The 26,626-nt window shown below is 44.2% G+C and overlaps 1 protein-coding gene and 1 non-coding gene across 2 annotated transcripts in view; both read right to left on the bottom strand.

Annotated features, from left to right (window-relative positions):
* Window positions 1-26,626, bottom strand: part of CUNH20orf194 (chromosome unknown C20orf194 homolog) — a 152,922-nt gene that overhangs the window by 24,462 nt on the left and 101,834 nt on the right. Inside the window, exons 20-27 of the mRNA XM_023718572.1 lie at window positions 25,530-25,617; window positions 14,519-14,622; window positions 12,298-12,444; window positions 9,968-10,056; window positions 9,482-9,583; window positions 8,710-8,827; window positions 5,179-5,267; window positions 3,614-3,772 (exon numbers count right to left, since the gene is read on the bottom strand). Of these exons, the coding sequence (XP_023574340.1) occupies window positions 3,614-3,772; window positions 5,179-5,267; window positions 8,710-8,827; window positions 9,482-9,583; window positions 9,968-10,056; window positions 12,298-12,444; window positions 14,519-14,622; window positions 25,530-25,617 (896 nt within the window). The remainder of the gene's footprint in view (window positions 1-3,613; window positions 3,773-5,178; window positions 5,268-8,709; window positions 8,828-9,481; window positions 9,584-9,967; window positions 10,057-12,297; window positions 12,445-14,518; window positions 14,623-25,529; window positions 25,618-26,626) is intronic.
* LOC111817537 lies at window positions 16,385-16,594 on the bottom strand. The gene has a single exon (XR_002821712.1). It is a non-coding gene; the product is annotated as a small nucleolar RNA U3 (small nucleolar RNA).

Here is a 26,626-nt window from a genome sequence, read left to right on the forward strand (position 1 = left end):
AGCACTGCGGTCACTGCTGCTTTAGTCCACTGAGCTATCTGGCTGGCCTTTAAACCTCTTTGCTCTTTTTTTTTAGAATAATTTTTTTTTTTTTTTTAACATTTATTTATTTATTGTGTGTGTGTGGCCAGCTCAGCCCTCCAGGGGGCGGGGCTGGCTGGCATGTGGTGCTGGGGGATTGAACTGTGGTCCCTGTGCTTTGCCAAGCTTGTTCCATGTAGGTGCTTTAGAGCACTGAGCCATCTCGCCAGCCCCTCCAGTCATTTTAATACAATGGGATTTACCTTAGAGAGCAGCTAGGAATCCCCTACTTTCAGAGCCTTCAATTCACCTGCACTGACTTCAATAGTAAAGGTTAGAAAGAAAAACTGGTCTAAAGCTTCTCTGTGAGCTCTGTGTCTGGGGACTGCTCCAAACCAGAAGGTCCTTGGCTTTTCATGTTGGCTCATCCAGGAGCCCTGTTTCTTCCCTCCCTCAACCCTAAGTCCACCTGGGTAAAGCCTCCAAATTCAAGGAGGAGCCCTGGCTGCCAAAGGAAGCCCAGGCTCATGCTGTAGAGCTTAGACTAGTTTTCTTCAACTAAAGTACCCCAACTTGCATGATGAAAGTGAAACAAAACAAAAACTGGCTTTTTCTTTGCTACTTTCTGGTCAGCATTCTCTCCCTTCAGCTTCTGGAGTTTGTGATTGATTATCCTGGGGCAGGTAATCTGCATTACAATATAAGGAGGGGAGAGAGGCTAGTCAGCTGCAGGAGCTGCTGCCACTCTCTTTTTGTTCTTGTTTTTGCCACTGTCCTGAACAGCTGCTTTCTGACATGTGCTACTCTGCCTTGGAGCCAGCAGGGTACGGACTGAATCCCCCACTAACCGTGAGCTAAACAACCTTTTCTTCTTTCATTTTGGGTGTTAGGTATTTGTCCCAGCAAGGAGAGAAGAGTAACCGTGACAGCTACCACCATGCCCAGCTGTTTTTTTTTCTTTTTTAATGTATTTGGTTGTTGCAGGGTCTCACTATACAGCTTGGACTTGTGGTGACCCTTCTGCTTTCAGCCTCCCCAGTGCTGGGATTACAGGTGTGCTCCACTATGCCTGGACTCTGGCCAGCTCAGCCAGCCCTGGGAGCAGAGCTGGTGCAGCATGTGGGGCCGGGGATAGAACTGCAGTCCCTGTGCTTGCCTAAGCTTGCCTAAGCAGGTGCTTTAGTCTGCTGAGCTATCTCCTGGGCCCCCAGCTGTGTTTTTATCTCTAAAAAGATAAAAATATTCAATTAAATAAAAAATTCAATTTTTGATTACACTTTAATAGTTTTACTTGATGTCAAAGTTCAACACCACTGGGTCCATTATACCACTACACTAAATTAAATGGGACCAGGTAGCTCTTGCCCTGTATCACAGGTTTTGCTTCACAAAATACTGTAAATGATTATATAATAGCTTGGCATAGCAATGCATACCTATAATCCCAATACTCTGGAAGTGGAAGCAGAAGGATTGTGGGGAGCTCAAGGTCAGCCTGGGACTGGATAGTGAGACCCTGTCTCACAAAACCAAAGGAAAAAACAGGAAGAAAATTATTATTATTATATTTTTGGTGGAACTGGGGATTGAACTCAGGCCCTTGTGCTTGCCAGGGAAGCGCTTATTCCACTGAGCCACCTCCCTGGCCCCAGGAAGAAAATTATTTAAGAAATAAAATTCTCATGATCAATATATGTCGCATGTATGTACAAAAATATCACACTGAAGCCCAATGTTTTTTAAAATTAAGAGATGTTAATAAAAATACACTGTACTAAAGAAATAAAAAAGCCTCTGGGATCTTCTTTTACCAGCAACCTCAGTAATGCAATGAGCTGCAAGGAAATGGACACATTATAAAGCAGACTGCTACACGATCCTTCTCAGGTTCAGCTGACAAGGAAGTGCCTGAGTAAAGAGCCACAGCACTGAGACAATATCCTGACGAGTCCTCAGGGAAGTTCCTGGGGTCACTCATATCCTAGGATTGTGACTGGGCAAAGGATGGGTCCATACTGCAAGAGTGGGCTACCTGCATAGTGCAACAGCAGTGTAGAAGCAGCCAAGAGAGTAGGACAGCTGATACTTGCAGATGCATAAAGTCAGAGAGAGGAGTCTATGGTGCCTTCTGAAATGGTGAAAGACAGAAATGATCTCAGCTGCACACTGGGAAGCTGTCAATTCCCCTCCACACCCACATCCCCAGTAGTTACTCCAAATTGGCAACTTAGGGGGAAGTGCTGGGGTGGCTCATCCTTTGACCACTGGAAGCAATGGAAAACCAGAAGGAAACAGAATTTCTAACCCAGACTCTTTCTTTGTGGTTTCTATGATTGGGTCCACAAGCAGGATAAGAGGGTGGACAGAACAGAGGGTGGACAGAAGGACAATGGCAGCAAGGGTGAAAACAGGTCTGCTGGTGTTTGGTGGTTCTGACATAGTGTTCTGCCTGCCACCTCACCTCACCACCACAGCTAGGAGCCCAGATAGCTTTGGGTCTGGGCCCATTCTTTACTGGAAATAACTAGCCTACTGCAAACACCAACTATTATGAGCCCAAGTAATGCAGTACAACACAAAAGTACTTTGTGAGAATGGCCAAAGGCTTCTTTATTACTAACCATAATGAAACTAGTGACACGTGTAGCCCATGTTTTCCTGACCTGGCATGTTTCTGCCTGGTCCTGGGTGCTAGGGACCTTTGAGAGACTTCTCCCTGGAAGACTTAAGAACCAGTTAAAGGAAGCTCCTCTCCTCCAGTGTCCCCTGAGCAGAGGGGCATGCTTTATTGAACTTGCACTCCCATATTGGAGGCCCACCTATGAGACAGGGACGTCAGCAGCTAGGTAGCTTGCAATCATGGTTTGGTACCAGTCACAAAGGCGAAGCTTCTTACCCTACTGACCAGACCTACTCTTCACGTGGGGGCCCCAGAAGCCCCTGAATTAGCTAGCCAGCCAGGGCATGGGGGTTGGGCTGGAGATGGCAGAGGGTGTAATTCTATAGGAAGAATGAAAAGATGAGGCCAGCCCTCATCAAAATGGTGAAGGAAGACTTTTTGGGGTCATTGTTGTTCAGATCCCATAACTCCCTGCCTCTTGGGGAATGTTATGATTTTTTTTTTTTTTTTTCTGTATTTTAGGGAAGGGTCTACAGGGTGTTCAGGGTCTCACTACTAGATTGTAACTGCAGTGATTCTCCTGTTTACAGTCTCCCAAGTGCTGGGATTACAGGTGTGTGCCACCATGCCCAGTCTCAATTGCAGTCTCTGAGTGCCCCGGAGGTGGGGCCAGCATGGTAGGCCCAGGGATTGAATCCTGGGCCCCTGAGCCTGCTTGCAGGTGCTTTAATCCACTGAGCTACTTGGTTGGCCCTAAGGGATGTGATGATATTGAAGTCAAGCTGCAAGCTTATGTGTAACTATGCTCATCACTTTAGGCCACAGTATGGTGGCTCAGGGCCTGTCTGCGCAGCACAGACACAGAGCACATGCGGTGTTTGCTCTGTGGCCCAGGTTTGCCACATATGGGCTAACAGTGACAGCAAGCTCACCGCCCCAGCTAGAGCATCACAGAAGATTTCCAATGCTCACCCTTGTAACACCACCAAGAGTCTGGTCTTCTTGCGGATGTAAGCTGACTGACGGGCAGAACGGTTCTGTTGGGCCTCCAGAGCACTGGAAAGGTATTTCTGGAAGTGCGCAGCATGAAAACATTCAGAGCTATCCATGATTTGGCGGTAAACCATCCACCTAGAAAGACCAAATGTAATCTCAGAACATGGAACACTCACAGGCTTGGCTCTATAAGCTCAGCCATGAATTCAAATGTAACTAGTACTCCCAAAGAATTTCTGATTGCTACTGGTCTTTTTTTTTTTTTTTTTTGGTACCAGGTATCAAATTTAGGACCCTGTGCTTGCCAGACAGGCACTTAAGCTGCCAAGCTATCTCCTTGGCCCATAAACACATTCTGCCAACTGAATTCATAAAGGAGAAAGCAATCTTGGAACTACAGAAAAAGAAGGTAGCACTTGGGAGTCTGAGGCAGGAGGATCACCTTGAGTCTGAGGCCAGCCTGGGCTACAAAGTGAGCTCAAGGCCAACCTAAACTGTATAGTCATATACTGTCTCCAGAAGACAAAAACAAAAAACAAAGAAAGAGTAGGTAAAGAGTTCAGAATGTGTGCATAATGAAAGGCCTACACCTGAGAAACTGGTTAGCCATTAAATACTTATTAAATGAAGTCCAGCATTTCCCTAGCATTTCTTCAGAACTCTCCTCCCCATCTCTCAACTCGCTAGGCAATTTCAATCTTTTAATTCTTCTATGGCCTCCTGCAGGATACTTACTTTGGAGTACACTAGCTACATATTAAACGTCTGGTTCAGTCAGCCAGGGCTGATTAGTAATCTGCCAGCCAGAAGTCATGGATGAGTGATTTTCCCCATTTTACCAGGGTCAGCACAGCCTCAATGCACCTGGGCGCATGTGGCCCCTACGTAGTTGCTTCCAGGTGTTTATAACCATCATGGTCATGACCTTGCCCACTGGCTAGCACACTCTCAGGTCTTTGTACCTGCCTCACCCTGCTACTACAATGCCACGGCACTGACAGCACATGGGTCATTCCCTTATTTCTTCAGGTCTTTGCTCAAGCATGTCACCTTTTCAATGAGGTTTTCTCTGACTGCCCAATTTAAATCTGGAACCCAGCCTGTATCCTTTTTTTTTTTTGATATGAGATCTGACTATACAGTTCAGACTGACCTTGAACTCAGTATATAGCCCAGTTGGCCTTGAACTTGTGGGATCCCCTCCTTCACCCCTCCAGTGCTTGAACTGATCACAGGTGTGTACCACTTCCCCTGCTGCAGCCTGTATTTACTATACCTTTCTCTGCTTTATTTTCTTTATGCACTCCCCAAAGCTAAATGTAAGTGCTATGAAAGCAGATATTCTGGTCTGTTCTGTTTTTCAGTGAATTCCCTCAGTCAGAGCAGTGCCTGGCATACAGGAAGCATTCAGCACAGTGTGTTAAGCAGCTGGCTGGATGAATAACTACTGAAGGCTAGTACATGTCTAAGGTTTCCTCATGCCTAGCCAGGCCTAGGCCCAGAACCCCTGTCCCCAAAGCAAAGACAGTGACCACACTAACCTGCCATATTCCTTATGCAGAGTGACCAGAAAAGCACAGAGCTCACTGGCATGACAGCCTGGGAGTCCAGTGATAATGCTGATGATGACCTGCATAAAAGAAGCCACATAGGTTTGCAATCCAAGTGAGAGGCCGTGGGCTGGCCAAATCGCTCAGTGGATTAAAGCCCCAGCAAGCAGGCACAGACGCTGGGGTTCGATTCCCGGGGGCTATGCCCCTGGGGCCCACTGAGACGGCAATTGAGACTGGACGTGGTGACACACGCCTGTAATCCCAGCTCTTGGGAGGCTATAAGCAGGCGGATCACAAGTCCGGTCTAGTAGTGAGACCCTGAACACCCTATACACCCTATACCTTTCTGTACAATACAAATAAATAAGTAAGTAAAAACAAGTGAGAGGCAGCACTGTATAGGGAAGATACTGACTTCTGGAGGGAGGCTCTGTGGGCTTGAACCTCAGCACTATCACTCACCAGGACTGTGACTTTGGACCATGATAGATGCTAACTTGTAGAGAGGGATTAGGAACCGCAGAGTAAACTTACCTAACGTGCTTACAAGAGGGCCTGGCCCAGAGCAAATACCACATAAAATGCAGCCTTACTCTTTACTTTCAGTGTAGCAGGTTGTGATATACGAGTTAAAACACACTGTGTTAAAGAGCATGCCTGAGTTCACACAGCTCTTCTATAAAGGAGAATTTAAGGATATTATGACTTCTTTCCAACAGAATACTCCTTAGAAACATACTTGGCAGAAAGGTCTGGGACAAAAACGCCTTGGGCCATGTTGGTGTGCGAGCAGGGCAGAGGATAGGAGCTGCACTGGGATACTTCTGCCAGGCTGCCTGCGCGGTCTGAAACACATGGCCTGGGCTGAGTTGAAAATCCCTGGGTCTGGGTAGCACTCGTGATTCTTGAGGAGAAAAGCTACCCGGATGGTCCTCAGCTCCTTACACGATCACTCAGAAACAGGTCCTTGGGAGGTGTCTATTCCAAAGCCCTTTAAGAAAGGCATTGGTCAGGCATGGTGGTGCATGCCTGTAATCCTAGCACTCAGAAGGCTGAGGCAGGAGTGTGTGGTGAGTGAGAGCATTTTACATTCTGTACTGTGATTTCAAGGCCAACCTGAACTGCACAGCAAGACCTTGTCTCAAAAAACAAACATGGGCTGGGGAGACAGCTCAGTGGTCTGTGTCTGCCTGGCAAGTGCTACCAAAATACAAACCAAAACACCAAATAAAAGTCACCAAATTTAGATAATTAAATGCTGATATTTTGTACTCTGAGTAACCAATTTAAGGATAATAACATGCAATGAATTAATCATTGTTACCCTCCGATTATCTAGTTTTTTTTGCGGAACTGGGGATTGAACTCAGGCCCTTGCACTTGCCAGAGAAGTGCTTATTCCACTGAGCCATCTCCCCGGCCCCACCCTCCGATTATCTTGTTTGAAATTTTTTTTCTCTTTTGTTTTGGTACGAGGAATGGAACTTAACCTTGCACTTGCTAGGCAGGCACTTGTGCCACTGAGCTATACTGGCCCTTATTATTATTATTTTTTTGTTTCTTTTTAAAATTGAAAAAACGGGCCAGGGCGATAGTTCATATTTCAATAGGATAAGCGCTTGCCTGGCAAGCACAGGGTCTTGAGTTCAATCCTCGATCCAAGAAAAAAGAAAAAAAGAACAAAACAAAACAAAAAACAAAGTCACCAAAAAAGAAGGCATCCAGCAGAGGACAGGAACCATGCAAGTGCTGAAGGATATTTATGCTAATGGCAGAGCATGGTAGGGCATATATATATTTTTATGTATTTGGTACAGGGTCTCGCCACACAGATTGGACTTGTAGTGATCCTCATGTTTTCAGCCTCCCCAGCTCTGGTATTATAGGCATACACCACTACCACGCCTGGACTTGGTGGCTGGCTCAGTGCACACTGGTGTGGGGCCGGTGCAGCATGTGGTGCAAGGGATCAAGCCTCGTTTCCCGTGCTTGCCTAAGCAGGCACTTAGTCTGCTGAGCTATTTTGCCAGCCCTTTTTGTTGTTTTTGAGACACGGTCTTTCACTATGCACTTCAGGCTGGCCTTGGAATCACTAAGTAGCCCAGGCTGGGCTTGAACTCCTGGTAATCTTCTCACTTCAGCCTCTCTAGTGCTGGGATGACAGGTGTGCACAACCATACCCAGCACTGGTATATGTTTTATTTCAAAATACACAAGACTCACCAAGGCATGGCCAGTCACAGAAACTTAAACTGAACTAAGCCTGGAGCACTCATCACCCAGAGTGGCTCCCACTTCTGCTAGGGGCACTTGGCGCTTGTGCTTGTTCTCTGACCAGGGCTTCTATACTGCATGCCCCTGTTCTCTAGGCAGTTCTCATGTAACTGACACTTTGTTTATCCTGCCCCTCATCGAGCATCCTCCATCTTGGTTCCAGTTTCTCAGTGCCCAGGCATCAGCCCCTCAAATCACTGCATACATGAGCACAGCGAGGTACTTTCTTATGGCCAGTCCTATAGTATCTTTTACATAAAATTTAACAAATTTCCATTGTTAACCTTTTTACCTGTACACATAAGGGAAAAAATGGTATTTCTAATTGTTTAGTCCATCTGTTTCCTTTTGCAACTAAGTGTCTTCTAGATTTGTACAGAAATAAATGCCCTCTTTGAATCTATTATGATATATATCTCCCAAAAAATGGTGGGAGGAAAGCATGAGGTAGGAATAGATTAAAATCCATTGTGCAAGGCTAGTGAGGTGGTGCATATCTATAATCTCAGGACTCTGGAAAGCTGAGGCAGGAGAATTACAAATCTGAGTCCAACTGGGACAACTTAGACCATATTTTAAAATTAAAAAAGCCTAGAGATGTAGCTCAGTGCAAGGATGCTGGGTTCAATATCCAGTACTACCTTCCACCATCCTGCTGCCCCCAAGAGATCACTTTGGAAAGGATAAAGTTTATCTAGAGATTCATCTTACTCTGGTCATTCTAGCCAGGTTGGCATAACAATAGTATGCACAATGTGCCATCCACTGTTGGGTATGGTAAATCCTAGTCACAACCAGAATGAGATGATGGTATAAGGGCACTAAGTAAAGTGCAAGAGACATAGAGAAGGGGAGGGCATTGCAAAATGTCGGGGTTTATTGTGTCACAGGGCTTGGCCTGACACAGTTGTATGGAGTGGGTTTTGTGTGTTGTCTTACATCACTATCTAAGGAGGTGGACAGACTTATAAAAGGGATTCCACCTAAGCTTTTTTTTTTTTTTTAATTTATTTATTTATGTGTGTGTGGCCAGCTCAGCCCACCAGGGGGCGGGGGATTGGTGCTGGGGGATTGAACCGCGGTCCCGGTGCTTTGCTAAGCTTGTTCTAAGTAGGTGCTTTAGATCACTGAGCCATCTCACCAGCCTCCACCTAAGCTTTTGTTAACTGACACAAAAGATCTAACATCCAGGCTTTCAGGGTTATCCTTCTGTGAGTTCCCAGCACACTAGTTGAGCTCCTCTACCTTGTCATTCTCTACTCTGTGAGAAGGGCTCAGTTCTGCTTGCTGCAACAGGACAGGAAGATGGGTCCGCATCACAGGCTCCCGACTAATGCTGCTGAAAGCAAAATGCTGGAGAAACCTGGAAAAACAAAGATAGTGCTATTAAGTTACTATCACTAGCCTTGCCAGATATGCCAAAATACAGGAGCAGATTTTTTCTCTTATGCATTTGGTGGAGGGTCTCACTATGTAGATGAGACTCATAGTGATCCTCCTGTTTTCAGCCTCCTAAGCACTGGGATTACAGATATATGCCACTACACCCAGTCTCAATGGCTATCTCAGTGTGCCCTAGGGGCGGGGCACATTCTGCGTTCTGCCTAAGCAGGTGCCTTAATCCACTGAGCTATCTGGTTGGCCCTGATGAGCAGCTTCTTATTGCTGAAAAATAAGTCTTAGAAAGGTTCTCTCTAGTGAATACATTTTTGTTTTGTTTTGTTTTTTGAAAGAGGGTCTCACTAGGTAGGTTCAGGCTGGTCCTGAAAACTATGTAGCCCAGGCTGGCCTTGAACTTGCAGAAATCTGCCTCGGCCTCCCGAGTGCTGGGATTACAGCTGTGCACCACCGTGTTCTACTCTGGTGAATAAAATTTTATATGGTTTGCCACTACTACTTTTTATAAGAACCCCTAAGAAGGTATAAAGAAAAAGGAATTTACACAGGACCAACTGGAGGTTTCTGACATTTCAGAGCTGGCACTTTAGGCATTGAAAGTCACACACAGAGGACTCACCAATCCAGCTCTGGGAGCCTGGCTAAGAGCAGCTTTAGAGAACTCCACTTCTCCCCCGAGGGATGACTCAGGGCAGCGAAGAGCTTCTGTGCACTGGAGTGCCTGGAACAGCAAAAGCTCACAGGTTATACAGTCCCTCCTTGTATAACACACTGCTCTACAAAGCTAGATCAGAGGCTTTCAAGCCAGAGGCCTGTGATAGAGCTGACTTAAACATAATGTGGCAATGGTGCCTGACAACTCGCATGGCCACAAAGGAATGTGGTCCCAAAGCCCTCACAGTAGTTACTTTCTGATTCCCAGTGCAGTCATCTTTTCATCTTCTGTTTCCCCCAGGGCACTGGCTACTGGCAAGCTGGCAGCACAGAAACAACCACTGGTCTCTCCAGAAGCCAAAAGCCCTACATTACATAAGGGGAGGCATCCTGCAGAGAGCACGCCCACAGCACAGGGAACCAAGCAGAAGCAATGCAGGCAGCCACTTACAATCTCTTTTGTTCCACAGTTAATCCACGTTCCTGGATCACTTTTAAAGACAGCCCTGAGGTATCCTGCTGTTGCCAGGGGGAGAAGACCTAAACAAAACAGAGTTTGAGCAAATAACACACTTTAAATCCAACAACAGGATATGGAATCCACATGGGGATTTGATGGTTGTTGAAAACTTAGACTATCAGTGAAGAGAAAAGCCATTATAACAAGCAAGTTTGTTTCAAAAAATAAGGCCAGAAGCAATTCTGTCTTATGTGTTTCAAAGCCAAAACCATCTTTCTGGATTCCTCTCCTTAGGGAGGAAGGTGTCAAGTAACACTCTCTGGCAACCAGGGCAAGCTCTTCCCTGCTGACAGGGTCAGGCACTTCCTGTGTCCGCAGAGGGATGGCTGAGAGAATGCAAGTCTGTCTCTAGATTCTCAGATGAAGAGCCTGTCTGGAAGTTCTAGCAGGCGGTCCTCTTCTATTAGAGTGGTCATCCTCTTTGACAGGTGTATGGCTTCAGGAGGGATATGCATGGAGCGATGAGGGATAAAGGGACACTGCCAGTCAAACCAACCCTGGTGGTCAATGGAGTGACAGATGTCACAGTCAGACTGCCCTCACATCCATAGGTTCCCAGGTTGAAAGGATAAGCACAGAGAGGAAGGAAGGCTTCATGGGCAGTAATGGGCTGAGAAGTCACTCTGCAGCCAAAATTAGTCTTTCTCTCTATTCTGTGTCTGTCCTGAGGGAGAGACACTGCCCCTGACTAGCTGCTGCAATCATACCTTTCCAAGAACTGCCACCTGTCATGAGGCTGGCACCAGCCTGACTCTGGCTACCGCTTGGTCTGTAAGTGGGTCGTGTGATTCTTGGGCAATCCTTCTCTTGTGTAAGCACTTTTACTGGACAGACAGCCTGCCAGTGGGACCATCTGCAAGGGCAGGGACTCTGAGCCCCAGGGAAGAAGACATGGGCTTTGGTACAGAGCCTTAGGTCGGACCCACGACTCAGTAAGACAGCTGAAAGGTAAATAAGGCTAACTGGTGTTTAAAGGGGAAAAAACTTTTCCTTAAAAGTCTAAAGAGATTTTGTTCAGTTTTGTTTGTTGTATTTTGGTAGAAACTACGGATTAGAGCTGAGTGTGATGGCACACCTATAATCTCAGCATTCAGGGGGTGGAGACAGTATAGTGAATTCCAGGGCAGACCGAAATACAGTGAGAGCCTAGTTCTTTTTTTTTTTTTTTTTAGAACTGGGGATTGAACTCAGGCCCTTGTGCTTGCCAGGGAAGCGCTTATTCTACTGAGCCATCTCCCTGGCACTTTTTTTTTGGCAGAACCAGGGACTGAACTCAGGCCCTTGCACTTGCCAGGGAAGTGCTTTTCTACTGAGCTATCTCCCCGGCCCCAATCCTAGCTCAAAAATACCCTCCCCAACCAAAAAACCTGAGGATTATACTCAGGGTATTACATGTATTAGGCAAGTGCCCTTTCACTTTTTTTTGCATATGTTAAACCAGTACTCTTCTTGTTTACTGATTGATTGAGATAGGTCTTACTATGTAGACTATGTAGTTCAATTCAGACTGGCCTTGAACTCACTATGTAACACAGGCTAGTCTCAAATTCACAGCAATCCTCCTGACTCAGCCTCCCAGATACTGGGATTATAAGTGTGCACCACTATGCCCAGGCATTTTCTTTTTCCCTGCAGTACCAGGGATTGAACTCAGGGCTTTGTGTTTGCCAGGCAAGCATTTATTCTACTAAGCCCCCACTTTCATTTTTGAGACAGGATCTTACTGTTGCCTGGGCCAGTCTCATTTTTTTCTTTTCTTTACTTTCTTTTTTTTTTTTAAATGTAGTTAGTACAGGGTCTACAGGGTCTCACTATACAGATCGGACTTGTAGTGATCCTCCTGTTTTTAGTCTCCCAAGCACTGGGATTACAGATGCACACCATCATGCCCAGTCTCAATCACTGTCTCAGTGCACCCCAGGGCAGGGCTGGCACAGCACACCAGGGATCAAACCCTGGTCTCTGTATCTGCCTAAGCAGGTGCTTTAATCTGCTGAGCTATCTGGCTGGCCCTGGTCTGTTTCTGATCCTCTTGCCTTAAGCCTTCCAGCAGTTTGGTCAGTTTCTTTGAGGTCTCACCTCACTGGAAAGGGTACCATTCCAGAATCCAAAGGGATTACTGAGGCCGCCACTCCTTCCCTTCAGCCCTTGCTACGCTTGCTCTTATCATCTCACTGTTAGCACCAAGACACTGTCTTACCATCTAAATTGTTACGGGGAAAACTGTAGTAGTTGCTTTATGGAGTAATAACTGGTATTACCTCTGAGTAAAATGCTTGATATATCTTTGATTTTGGAAAAAGGGCAATCATCAGAAAATTGCCTGATCCATGGAAATGAACTGGCAGGTAGGGAAGCAGTGAGCTTTTGAAGTTGATGAGAAGGGCAGCCACAATGCTGGTGGAATCCTAAAGAGAAGAAGAGGAACATCAGTGAGAAAAGCCACTTCTTTGGGCCTAGTCCTTGTAGCTAGTGTCAGAACACATGGGCAGCAGTGTCAGGGCAAGAGTGCATCGAGGGGCAAGAGCAGATGTACTTTCCACACTTGGTTACTTGAGAGACGGGCAGTACAGGGGTCTTTGTCCTACACTGACAATGACGTTTTAAAATTCCTTTCAGGGCACTAATCTTTTATCAGATGTATGATTCGCCAATATTTTCTTATTCTGTGGGTTGTTTTTCTTCCTGAAAGCATCCTTTGATGCACAGAGGTTTAAATTTTTTGTTTTTGTAGTACTGGAGATTGACCATAGGGTCTGTGAGTCAAGCACCACCAAGGAGTATCTCCAGCCCTTTTTCTTTTTTGCTCCGCATGCCTTAAGGGCAGGTTTGGCTGACTTGAGTTGTGGGGATCGAACTGCATCAACCTGAGCCTGACTGCTTTGTTGAAGCAGCCACTTAAAGAACTAAGCTAAGGGGCAGGCCCCCCAGCCCTTTTTCTTTTTATCAGATGGTCTCATAAAGTTGCCAAGGCTCGGCTCACACTTGTTATCCTCCTGCCCTGACCTCCCAAGCAGCCAGAATTACGTGCATGTACTATCATGCCCAAATAGGATTTAAATTTCATTTTGTCTTTTTGAGAAAGGGTCTTGTTATGCTGAGGCTGGCCTTGAGCTCCATTTGTAGCCCTGGCTGGTCTTGAACTCAATGACCCTCCTGCCTCAGCCTCCCAAGTGCTGGGATTACAGGAATGTGTTACCCATGCCCGGCACGATTTAATTTTTTTTCCTGGTACCTGGAATTGAATCAAGGGCTTTTGCATCAAGCCATAGCTTAGGCCTTTATTTAAATAAATTTTAAAGAGAATTTTGCTAAATTGATAACTTGCCCAGGATAACCTCCAATTTGTGATCTTCTTGCCTCAACCTTCCAGAGTGCTAAGATTACAGGCATGAGCCAGGAATATCTGTATCTTGCTTGTTGTGATGGTGACTGCATGAATTATACACCTGTTACAGCTTTCAATGGACAGATAGATTAGCTGTATTTAAGGTATACTTCATGGGGGAGAGACAGCTCAGAGCACAAACTCCTGCCTGGCAAGTGCAAGGTCCTGAGTTCAATCCCTGGTACCAAAATGAAAAACTATACTTCAATGATTGCTTTCCTTTCTTTTTATCTTTTCCTTTTTTTTTTTTTTTTTTTGCGTACAAGAATCTCACTATGTAGCTCAGGCTGGCCTTGAACTCACTAGGTAGTCCAGATTGGCCTCAAGTTTACAGTGTTTCTGGAGTGCTGGGATTACAGGCATGCATTGCCGTGCCTCACAGCTAAGGTTTTTATTTAACAGGGCCAATTGATCTGCCTGCAATTCTGAACTCATTAAGAAGACAGGTTTTACATGAAAGAAAGACTTGCTCATTAACTCATCTTCTGAGCAATCTGACCAGAATAGCCCATCTCATTTGTTCTGGCTTGTGGCTCGATTTTGGGCTGAGACCAGGGTCAATGGAAAGCCTGCCCTCTGCTGCTCTGTCCCACTGGGAGGTATGCTGTGTCTGCCAGTGAGTACAGGCTGGGGAAACTCAAAGCTATTCTTCCCAAAAGGGGAAGAATGATACTAGGGCTGGTGGATTCATGAAACTAGATATTAAGCCTGAGTACATGCCAGGGAGGTGGGGCTAAGCCACATGGGAGGTTAGCCACTTCCCCATCTTTGGCCCCTTTATAGTCCTATCTGTAGGTCAGAGACTGCCTGTAAGGAGCCACTGAGGCTTCTTCAGTCTACCTCTTTGTACTCTTTGGGATGAATGGCTTGGGCATGGATACTTGCTGGCAAATGCTGAAGCACTGATTAGGCAAAAGGACTGCAAATTCAAGTCCCAAGCTGGGCAATTTAGCAGCTAAGACTCTGTTTCAAAATAAAAAAGAGCTGGAGATGAAGTTCAGTATAAAGGCTCTGGGTTCCATTCCTAGGACTGCAAAAAAGAGAAAAAACTATATGTAAAACTTTCTGATCTCCAAAAGCCATGAGCTACCTACCCCATCATAGAAAGAAACAGAATTCATGTGATCCTTAGAAATGATGATATTTCCATGATGGCGGTGAGAAAATAAAAGGCCACCGGAGAAGAAATGCACATTCCCTGAAAGGAAGAGAAAAAGAGCTATCAGAGACGGGGAGATGAGTCTTGGGGGCCAGATTCTAATATCCTTCTTCAGACACCAGAGTGCTAACTGCAGACCAGCGTCAGTGTTATGGCTTATATTAAGATGTCCCCTTAAAGCCTCATGTGTTTGTAAGTGGGGCTTTTTCAGAGGTGGCTGGATCTAGATTTCATAGGGAAATGCTACGACCAAGGGCACTAGGATTCAGGTGTGGGTGCTACCTGCCCAAAAGGCAGAGCCCGGATACAATATAAGGGACAGAAAGAGACCTGCTGCTAGTTACTTGCAGTTTTTCACTAGCTTGCTTTTGCTGTCTTCTGCATGCCATGAACTGTTTTCCTCTGTGATGCCTCTGCCATGCACCCTGCCTTAGGGCCAACTAATCATTGGCTGAAATTTCTATAAAATGTGAGCTTAAATAAACCTTTCTTCCTTTAATTTTGGGTACTGGTTATTCTGTCTCAGCAATGAGGAAAAGGCAGTCACAGAGCCAACATTACCCAACTTCTACACTGAGCCCTGTGCTCTGAGGAAGTCAAAGTGACTTTTAAGCTTTGGAAAATGAGGCTATGGATACAATCTTTGTAAAAGTATTAGAAAAAAAATAAAAGTATCTGAACTATCAGCTTGCAAGGGAAGACAAAAATCACATTCCCTTTTAGGTATCTTCTAAGGGAATACACTGAAAAAGACCGGATATAGAGTCTGCTCCATTCCTGAGCATACACTTTCTCCTTCCTCCTGATGCGACGGAAGCTGGCTCAGCTCTAGCGATCATGTCCCTCATTTAGGGCCCAAGACACAGCACCAGGGTATCACCTGAAGTCTCAGCTGGTGATGTGGCCAGCAAAGCAACATCTGACTTAGCACTAAGTGGATTACATGGACACTGGGCACTGCTGTCCTACAGTTTCCCAAACAAGATGGGTAGCAGGTGGACAGTGGGTGTGGGTTTCTCAGGCCAAGGATTCAGGTCTAAGGAGGGCCAATGTTTCTCAAAGGCACAATCACACGGAATAGCTCACCCTAGGGCCTAAAAAGGTGGCTAATTAAAACACAACACAAAAAAGACATACAGAACAAAACACAGACAAGATGGGTAACTAAGATGACAAAGATTAAGGCTTGCTCTGGAGCCTAGAGCACCCACTGGACCTTTGGGGAAGCTGCTCTTTGGAGCCATTGCAAGATTGCTGGGATTACAGATGTGTGCCACCACACCCAAAGGAAACACTCTTTTTTTTTTTTTTGGCCTTTTTGAGACTGGGTCTCACTATGCAGTTCAGGCTGGCCTTGAACTCACTTTGTAGCTTGCCTGGTTTTGAACTCACAAGAATCATCCTGCTTCAGTCTCCTGAGTGCTGGAATTACAGGCATGAGTCATCATGCTCAGCTGATAGTTTTTCATCTCTGCAAAAATTCTAAGAGGTGGCTGGGTATGGTGGTGCATGCCTGCAATCCTAGCACTCTGGAGGCAGGGGGAACCTAAGTAGTAGTGGGGCTGGGGAGATGGCTCAGTGGAATAAATGCTTCCCTGGCAAGCACAAGGGCCTGAGTTCAATCCCTGGTTCGGGGGGGGGGGGGGGGATCTAGGTAGTAGTAAGACTGTACTTGTGAGACTGTCTTAAACAATAAAAGATCTGAGCATTGAGCTCAGTATGAAGGCCTTGGGTATAATCCCCAGTACCACTTCCTTCAAAGTAAGAGATGGTATTGCTTTTTTTTTCTTGGAAAACAGAAGCTGCTTAGACTACGTTCCCTGCCTTGTACTCTTTCTGAGGAGAAGAATGCTCATTACTGGCAAATAGCAGTTGCAGTAAAGCAGCACCACGAGCCAGTTTCACACCTAGAAAGGAACAATATGCTTCTTCCCATGTCTTCTTGTGCACCACATGGTCAGTACAACTTCTCTAGTAATGGACTTGGAAAGGACCCCAAATGTACAGCCTTGACATTTTTCCTCTTGTAGGAATAATGAGGAAACCCATGCTTAGAGAGAGGTTTCCCGAAAAGTCACTTACTTGGTGGGAAAGCCTGGTAGAGAACACTGGCTCTCATGCACAACGCCACACTGGATCTTTGCAGTCTTCTCACTACTTTTCCCTTTCATTTTCTCCTGTCCTGGTCCCTGCATGGCCTATCTGATGTACATACAGTCTGCCTCTTTGGCCTCAACAGGCCTCATCTCCTGCTACCAGCTGCAGAGACCACAGCAACCCATGGCTTCCAAACTTCTCCTAAACTGTAACCTCCTTAATTCCTGAAAAGAGGCCCTCACGGAGCCATGAAACAGAAACTGTCCCCCATCTACTGCTGGTGTCTGTTCTGAACTCACCCTCTGCCTAAGCACCTTTGAATTAAAGCTGCTCAGAAACAAGTTTAGGACCACTGGAGGGCTTCTTGAACCAATGCAAAATACTTCCAGAGCTTTTAGAAAAGAGCATTGGAGAAATTGTTGCATTTCACTTCCTCACGGGGAAGGATGGAAAGGGGTGGTTGAGGGAGGTTATCCCCATAATGATTTTTATTCAGTGTCCATGAAAGTACTGTATGTAAAAGCTACAAAGGTTGTTTAAAGAAGAAGACCAAAGCAGGAACACCAACACCCCGACTCCTAGGCATATGCTACCTGGCCTAAGAAATCACGCATTGCTTGTACTTTTGCAGCCCTCTGCATGTCCTTTCTCAGTGCACAGGAACTTCCTTTCAACCCACAGGAAACTAATATGCTCAATTCAAGTACGTGCACCCATAAACTACACATTAGTTTTGTTTTTGCTTTCATACATATGGAATCTTAATCATTTGTCCTGTGACTTTTTGACTTGTAACATTCTGTTCCTGATGCCATCTATGTTGTAGGTAACATGTAGCTGTATAATTCATTCATGCTCAGTGTAATGAACTTTCTTTATTAACTTTTTCTTTTCTTTTGGTGGTACCAGGGATTGAACTCAGGACCTTGTGCTTGTCACACAAGCACTTATTCCACTGAGCTATCTCCCCAGCCCTTTCTTTATTAACTTTATTTTTCTGGCATACACTAAGCAAATACTCTAATACTAAGCTACATCCCCAGCCTGAGAACTTTCTGTTTTAAAGCGTCCTCATCTAGGTGTGGTGGCGCACTCCTGTAATCCCAGCGCTTGGAAGGCTGAGGCAGGGGAAAGAGAGAGAAAGGGAGGGAGGGGGGAGAAGGAGAGGGGGAGAGGGGGAGAGGGAGAGGAAGAGGGAGAGGGAGAGGGAGAGAGGGAGAGAATGAATTATGGGGTATGGAGCTCAACGTGAATGATCTAGGTTTAATCCCCCATACTGAAAACAAATACTGAACTAAGAACTACCAAAGAATTAAGGAATAAATAGCTCAAATCTCCTACATAACATTCCACATATAAAGGGATAAAAAGTATAAAATAATCTTTGGCTCAAAAATCCGATGTTGTAACTGGAAATTATGGGCCAGTGAAATAGCTCAGTAGACTAAGCACCTGCAAGCACAGGGACTGGGTTCAATCCCAAGCACCACAGGCTGCACCAGAGCAAGCCCCCTATAATCCCAGTGCTGGGGAGGCAGAAAACAGGAGGATCACTATGAGTCCGAGCTGTGTAGCAAGACCCGGTACCAAATACATAAAAATATTCATAACTAGAAATTATAGCTTTGCATGGTTACACGTGTATTCAACAGTCCCAGCTACTTGGAAGGCTGAGGCAGGAGGATCATTTGAACCCAGGAATTCTGGGCCAGCCTAGGCAACATACTGAGATCCTCTCTCTGTCTGTCTGTCTGTCTGTCTGTCTGTCCGTCCGTCTTTTTAAGACAGGGTTTCACAATGCACTTCAGGCTGTCCTTGAACTCTGTAGTGCAAGATGGTCTCGAACTCAGAGCAATCCTCTTGCCTTATCCTCTCAAGTTCTGGGATTACAGGCATTCACCACCATGCTCAGCTATGTCTCTTTTGAGGTAGAGTCATGCATGTAGTTCAGGTGCCTTCTGAATTCCCTTTTAGGTCAGGCTTGCCTTGAACTTGCAGTTATCATCCTGCCTCAGCCTCTTAAGTACTAAGTTTACAGACATGGGCCACCACACCTGGCATGAGATACTTAAAGAAACTAGAAATTAAAATACAAAAAAAGAAAATTAAAGCTAATATCGTATATGATACAATAATTTTTTTGGCTTTTTTGATGATGCAGTAATTATGACCAAATTATGAGCAAACCAACTCTAGCAAGAAGAAAAATTATACATATAATTATATACACACATACCATATACAGTAGTTCTTAACTACAGAAATGACTCTTGATGGCCTTATATATATATTTTTAAATCCCAGTTAAGTTAGTTCTTCCCATAAATATAGAATTGGCTTAACATTAGAAAAATCAATACATGATTTTTTTTACATTAACAGATTAAAGGTATAGATGGTGATTTTTTGTTGTTGTTTGTTTGTATTTTTGAGACAGGGTCTCATTATGTAGTTCAGGCTAGGCTTGAATTTACTATGCAGCCCGGGCTGATTTTGAACTCACGGCAATCTTCCTGTCTCAACTTCCCAAGTATTGCGATTATAGGTATGTGCTAGAAGATTATAAATTTCTAAGTGCAGGAAAAAGCATTTGAAGCTGGATTCAAGTGGCATGTGTCTGTTGTCCCAATTACCGGGGAGCTGAGGCAAGATCACTTGAATTTGGGAGCTGAAGGCCAGTATGAGCAACACAGCAGAATTCTATCTCAAGGGAAAGCTGGGTGTATTGGTCCATAATCCCAGCATTTTGGAAGCTGAGGCAGGAGAATCAGTTTGAGGTCAAGCTAAGCTACATAACAAGTTTTTTTTTTTTTTTTTTTTTTTTGTACTGGGGATTGGCCCTTGCTCTTGCCAGACAGGTGCTTATGCTGCTGAACTATCTCCCTAGTGCTACATAGTGAGTTTAAGGCCAGCCTGAACTATAAAGATATTAGATGTTAGATAGGAATAATATAAGGTTGCCTGTTGTCCCCATTAAATTTTTTTCTTTTCTTTTTGAGACAGGGTCTCACTAGGCAGTTTAGCCTGGCTTTGAGCTCACTTTGTAGCCAAGGATGGCTTCAAACTCCTAGCTATCCTCCTGCCTCCACCTCCTGAGTGCTGGGGTTATAGGCATGCCCAACCATGCCTGGCTTGTTTTGTTTTTTTGAGACACAGTCTCATTATGTAGCCCAGGGTGGCCTTGAACCTGTAGCAATCCTCCTACAGTGTGTGCCACCATGCCTGGCTCCTCAATGTGCTAGTCTGAGCAAATGAAAGCAAGATATAACCAATAAAAGAAATAAGAATTGGAAGGAAGAAATAAAGCCACCACAATTCATAGATTAAACTAGTACCCATAATATAAGATTCCAAAGAATCCAGATTACTAGAATCTATGAATAATTTAGAAGTTGGGGATATAGCTCAGTTATAGAACACTACTGAAAGTATGCATGAGGCTTTAGGTTCCATCTTCAGCACCAAACATACACAAGCATGTGTTTATACCCACAAGCCTCAGGCTCAGGGTTACAAAACCAATATATAAATACTCAATATAGTTCACGCTATAATTCTACTACAATCAATTACAATTCTAGATAAATTAGCGACAAAAAAAATAACTAAAAAAGATAACAGCAGAAGGATATAAAGTGAGAAAACGGCTAGGTGTATCGGCATACACCTGTAATCCCAGCATTTGGGAGGCTGACACAGGAGGATCATTGTGAGTTCAAGGTCAGGTGAACCACAGAGCAAGACCCTGTTTCAAAACCAAAAACAAAAATAGAGAAAATTGTAACACTGTACTGAAAGATTTTTAAAATTACACAGAAATTGTTTTAGACAGCTAAATTCAATAGAAATTTTTATAGGCAGTCAGACAGGGCCAAGCCCTCAAGGAGACAATATGGGGCCAGGAAGACAGCTCAGTAGAATAAGCGCTTGCCTGACAAGCACAAGGGCCTGAGTTCAATCCCCAGTTCCGCAAAAAAAAAAAAGAAAAAAGAAAAAGAAAAAAAGACAATATGGAAGACAAGGTGACTTTGCAACTATGGAAGAGACAGACACTCCTGTTCGTGGGCCAGACCTCAAGACAAAAGAATAAACAAATGCAGCCACTTACTTCTTTAGGGATGGGCATCAGGGATACTACATAGGTACCAATCACCTTGAAAGAGCCCAAAAGAGTCACTAACCCAACCTCCAACAGGAAGACCTTGTTCCTATTCATGCCTGCTTGCTATGTGACTCACTTCCTCATTTGTCTTGGATTTAACCAATTTTATCTGAGCAACGGTATTTATAATCTTCATTCTATAATCTTCATTCCTTGACCATAGTTTTGTCTCACCTCATGCCCACCTAATCAAATTCCAACCTTAGACCCACCTCACCACACAGTTTTACTCTATAAAAATTCCTGGAAGAGACAACTTCCTGGGGCAACCAGCATGAGGGCCCCCTTCTGTTCCTCTCTTGGACAGGAGCTTTCCTTCCTACAATAAATACATTCTGCTCTTATCCTCTGTAGTTCTTAAAATTCATTCTTTGATTTTAGACAACATGAACTCAGCCCAGGTATCTTTCAGGTTAGGAGTTTCATTCCCCTATGTCAATATCATGCTCACTGATTGGAAAACCAAAGCATTAAATTTTTAATTTTTCAGACAAGGTCTTACTATACTGTTCAGGCTGGCCTTAAACTCATTATATAGTCCAGGATTAGCCTCAAATTCACCAATGCTCTTGCCTCAGCCTCTTGTATGTTGAAGCTACAGGCATGCTTTGTCATTTTTATTGCAATCCTGTGCTAGTCTCAAATTAATATCACAATAACCTACATGAATCCTAGGAACATAATATCAAGAAAAAAAAAAAAGCCCCAGGAGATTATGTATGGTATGATTCTATTTGGATTCAGTTCAAAAGTGAGACATTGTTTAGGGATATAGTCATGTGTGGTAAACTCTAAGGCAAGTTCTTGAGGATTAGGTGCTGGGCAGCCTGCCTGGCCATGGTCAACAGGGCGTGGAGAAAAGGGCACATGAAGGACATGAATGAATGGGAAGCTGGATAACAAGAGGTCTCGTGATACCAGAACTCCAAAGTGGGGGAAGGAAAAATGTCTGGGGCTGAAGCAATTCAAGGTGAAGGAAATACTATTGTTCTCACCCATAAGTAGTCTAATGGGTGAAAAATAAGAAGCCCTACACTAACTTCCAGACCTAGACCATCCTGCAGATGCAGCCAAATTTACACTACAACCTCAGGCAACCTTTGGGCTTCTAAGGAGACTTAGGAATCAAAGATCAATCAAAACAAGGCATGCTAGGAATTTAAAATAAATGCTTTCAGAAGCAGGAAGAGGTAAATTTCAAACTCATCACACTTTCAACTAGAAGCAGATTTATCAAAACACTAACACTTGAGCTTCAGGATCCTTTACCTGCCCAGTCCTTTTTCACAGTTTGAAAAAGCCCAAATCATTTTTAAAAAAAAGGAAAAAAAAAAAAAAAAAAAGAAAGAAAAGAAAAAGAAAGTCCCTAAATAGTGTAAACCTCAAGTTGCATAAAACTTAGACAAGACCTGGTCTAAACCCTTAAAATGCTGGTTGCGGTAGAGCATGTATGTAAACCTAGCACTTGGGAGGCTGAGTAGGAGGATCATTGTGAGTTTGAGGCCAGCCTGGGCTCCACAGTGAGTTCAACACCAGGCTGACCATCTCAAAATTAAATAAAACCAAACCAAACCCCTCAGTTGTAAGATGCTTAATGTACAACTTGGAGAGACTTCTGGTTTTGGTCTCTGCTTCTACTATGGTCTTGCTCCAGAAAATTAGATTTCCCTTAGGAACTAAGAAAGTTTGAAATCTAAGCTCTTGAAAATATGTGACTAATGAAGTCCTAGAAATCTATAGCTGTGCTCTTTATTCTTTTTTGTTTTGTTTTTCTTCATTCTTATAGAGATATCCAGGATGCAATGACTATTGCTGGGTAATGAAATATAGTTTTCTAATAAGGCCCTTTGCTAAGAAGGTACAATCTAATTTTGGCAAGTATTCTTGCTAAATATTTTATCTGGCTTAAGGATGACAGCATAGAAGCACCTCTTGTGTTGTGACTACAACTTGCTTTCAAAACACTCTGCACTTTTGCTCCAAGGCAGGTAACACTGTCACAAACTGGATGACTTCCACAAATGTTCCACCCAGGTATTATGCACCAAGAACTGGAAAAGCAGAAATGAACACCCTGTTGTGGTATAGGAATCATAATGGCACCATTATCACCTCAGCATTTTGTAGATTAAAAACTAGAACTCCTTGTGTTTTGTTGTCTATGTGAATGGAGGAGCAGAACCAGTAATATGAGAAGAGGAAGAAGAATTTGCCACCAGATAAGAGTATGTTCAACAAGAAGAATAAATCACCCAGAAAGAGGATTTGCTTAGCAGAGGTTGAGGAATTTGCAGAGTAAGTCAGAACTCTTTTTTTCTTTTTTTAAAAAAATGTATTTAGTACACGGTGTACAGGGTCCCACTACGTAGATCAGACTCACAGTGATTCTCTTGTCTTCAGTCTCTCAAGCACTGGGATTACAGGCATGCACCCCGGCCCCTGTGCTCTGCCTAAGCAGGCACTTTAGTCCGCTGAGCTATCTGGCCAGCCCTTAGAACTCTTTCTTCATTAAAAAAAGCTATACCCAACAGGGAAAGAATAGGACTTACAGGAAAATGTTTGGGACTGGGGAGATAGCTCAGTGTTACAGTGCTTGCCTAGCATGCATGAAGCCCTAGGTACACAAGCAAAACACACACACACACACACACACACACACACACACACACACACACAGTTAATTCGAGGAAGCAAAAAGAACATGAAGTGAATTCCCATGAAACCCATGTAAGATGAACAAAGTTCTTGAATTTTCTATCAGCAGAGACACTGCCTTCTTGGACTGAAAGCGACAGAGCATGTACAAAACCGAAGAATGTTGATCATCTCCCAAAATTCTAAGAGCAAGAAGCAGGCTGATAAAACTGCTCAGCTGCAAACAAGGTGCTACCTTTCACAGAAGAAGGAAGGTTGATTGAGGCAGTGCCATAAGCCCACAGGGCAGAACTTTGATTCCAGAGTGAAACCAAGAATTCAAGAGTTTTGGTGAAATCAAGAGAAAAAATAGTGTGCTGGCTAGATAGCTCAGCAGACTAAAGTATCTGCTTAGGTAAGTGTAGGGACTAGGGTTCGAGGTGCAGGGACTAGGGTTCAATCCCCAGGCATGCCATGCTGGCCCTGCCCCCACCCTTGGGAGCTGAAAACAGGAGTCCAATTTGTGTAGTGAGACCCTGTAGGCCCTGATCGATCGGTCAGTCGGTCGGTCGGTCGGTCAGTCGGTCTGTCTGTCTGTCTGTCTGTCTGTCTGTCTACCTACCTACCTACCTATCTATGCACAAGTTTCCTCATTTAAAAAAAATGGGTGGATCAAAGGAAAACAGCTGTAAGAAAATGTTTTTACATCAACAGAGCCGAGCCATGGAAATTTATTCCCAGCCCTTGACTCCTAATCAAGGAGCTACTGTTTTGGAAAAGGAAGATGACTCAGAGAGCTGAACCAAGAATGAGGAAGGCAAAACCAAAAGGTAGGTACAAACAAGAGGGGGTAGAAATAAGAACCCAGAAAATAATTCCCAGGCTTTGATCCTAATCAGATACTTGTTATTAGTTCAGCTACATTTCTTTTTTAACTTTGTTACTTTTTCTAATTTAATTTTTATTTACACACAACAGTCATGGGGGATTGGTACATACATATGCTACCCCTCGGTCCTTTCACCTCCTTACCCTCTGCTCCCTCCCTCAGCTAGGTCTCACATCTGCCTTAAGCTGCTCATTCTCCTCACCTATTTTCTCCCCTTTCTGAACTTGAGGTCTGTAACTGTTACCCTATGCCAGTCCCACCTTGCACATGATCGCTGGGGGAAGGCAACTTGTCTTTTTAGTTTCACAGGTCCAAAGACAAGGAAAAGATGTGTGTTTAGGAGCTGATAAGATTAGACTGCTGAGCCTTGTCTACATGGGGTTTAGATAATCTCAATGATGAGACTGGGGATATCTGAGCCCATGAGATTTACAATTTTGAACTGTTATTATAAGAGAGAGGTGTGAATCATGAGGCCAAGGGGCATATTGATATGGGAGTGATTTCAAACAAGGATGCTGAAATAGAGAAGGTTCCAGGGCAAGGAACTCTTGGAGGACTTGAGGACAAAACAGTGGGATCTGGTGCACCAGTGGGAAGATTCTTCCATGGAGTCTCCAGGTAAGATCTAAGCCTGGCTGCCCCTTGACTTTGACCTCATGAAACCTGGGCCCACCCAAGCCTCTCAAGAATGCAACCCACAGAAGTATGAGATAATGAGTAGGTATTTTTTAAGCTATTAAAATAGGAGTAATTTGTTATAGAGCAGTAGAAAATTTTGTTTCAGTCTACAGATTTGATTCTGGAAATTCTGCTCCAGCCCATTCTGAGAGTGGAGACAGAAACAAGAGGACAGGGGCAATTCTGGACAAGCCCTTATGCTTTGAAACCTGCACAAGTTTCCTCATTTAAAAAAATGGGTGGATCAAAGGAAAACAGCTGTAAGAAAAAGTTTTTACATCAACAACCTTTTTTTTTTTTTGGTGGTACCGGGAATTGAACTCAGGACCCTGCGCTTGCCAGGCAAGCGCTTATTCTACTTGAGCTATCTCCCCAGCCCAAATCTTTTTAATAGCAGATGTATCATTAATCACAACACCCATACTAGTGTCTATAAACAAGGGACCCAGACATGCCATGAGTGGAAAAGTCTTATCTGTTTACCCTCCTCAGGCCAGGGCTGTAGATTGCTGGAATAAAGATATGCTCCTTCTCCTCCTGCTAGGAAAGTGCCCAGGAAACACTCATCCTCCTTAAAAACAGTAACAAAAAAGCAAGTGATTTATGGCATAAATACTCAGAGTTGAAAATCTTGTCCAATTTTGTCTGTCTAAAAAGCTGAGTCTAAAAAAATTAAATAAATAAAAATTAAAATAAAATAAAAGGCTGAGTCTGCCCAGCATAACGGGACACACCTGTAATCCCAGAACCCTTGAGGCTGAGGTATAACCAGCAAGTTCAAGTCCAGTGTGGGCAATTTAGTGACTTAGTGAGACTTTGCCTCAATAACAAAAAACAAAACCAAAAACAAAACAGAAGGGGAAAAGAAGTTACCTAGCTCTTTTTGGTCTTTTTCAAAACCAGTAACTTTTTTTATTTGTTGGTTTTGTTTTGGTTTCTGAGACAGGAGTTCACAATGTTCACAGCCAGTTCAGGCTGGCCTTGAACTCACTGGGATTACAGCATGCACCAGCCACACCGAGGTCCAAGTACTATTAAAAGCAAATCCCAGATTGGCCTCATCGTGTTAAGATGAGACATTAAATTTAGGGCAAAGCTGGGCATGGTGATGCACTTGTACGCTTACTTGCATATATTTGTTTGGTTTGGTTTTTTGAGGCTGAGTCTCAACTATGTAGTTCAGGCTGGCCTCAAACATACAGCCTCCTGAGTTCTGAGATTATGGGTGTGCATCACCATGCCCAGCTTTGCCCTAACTTTTGATGTCTCAGCTTGCCATGACAAGGCCAATCTGGGATCTGCTTTTAATAGTACTTGGAGCTGGGTGTGGCTGGTGCATGCTGTAATCCCAGCACTCAGGAAGCTGAGCAGAGAGCATCACTGTGAGTTCTAGGCCAGCATGGGCTACATAGTGAGTTCAAGGCCAGCCTGAACTACATTTCAAACACCTGTCTCAAGAAACAAAACCAAGCAAACAAAAAAAACCCACTTGTTTTTTGGTAGTGGGGATTGAACTCAGGACCTTGGAGGTTTTGAAAAACATCAAAAAAAGCTATGCATGGTGGCACACATCTATAATC

This window comes from Octodon degus, unplaced genomic scaffold (assembly GCF_000260255.1).
Source record: "Octodon degus isolate 3935 unplaced genomic scaffold, OctDeg1.0 scaffold00060, whole genome shotgun sequence".
Classification (NCBI taxonomy): domain Eukaryota; kingdom Metazoa; phylum Chordata; class Mammalia; order Rodentia; family Octodontidae; genus Octodon; species Octodon degus.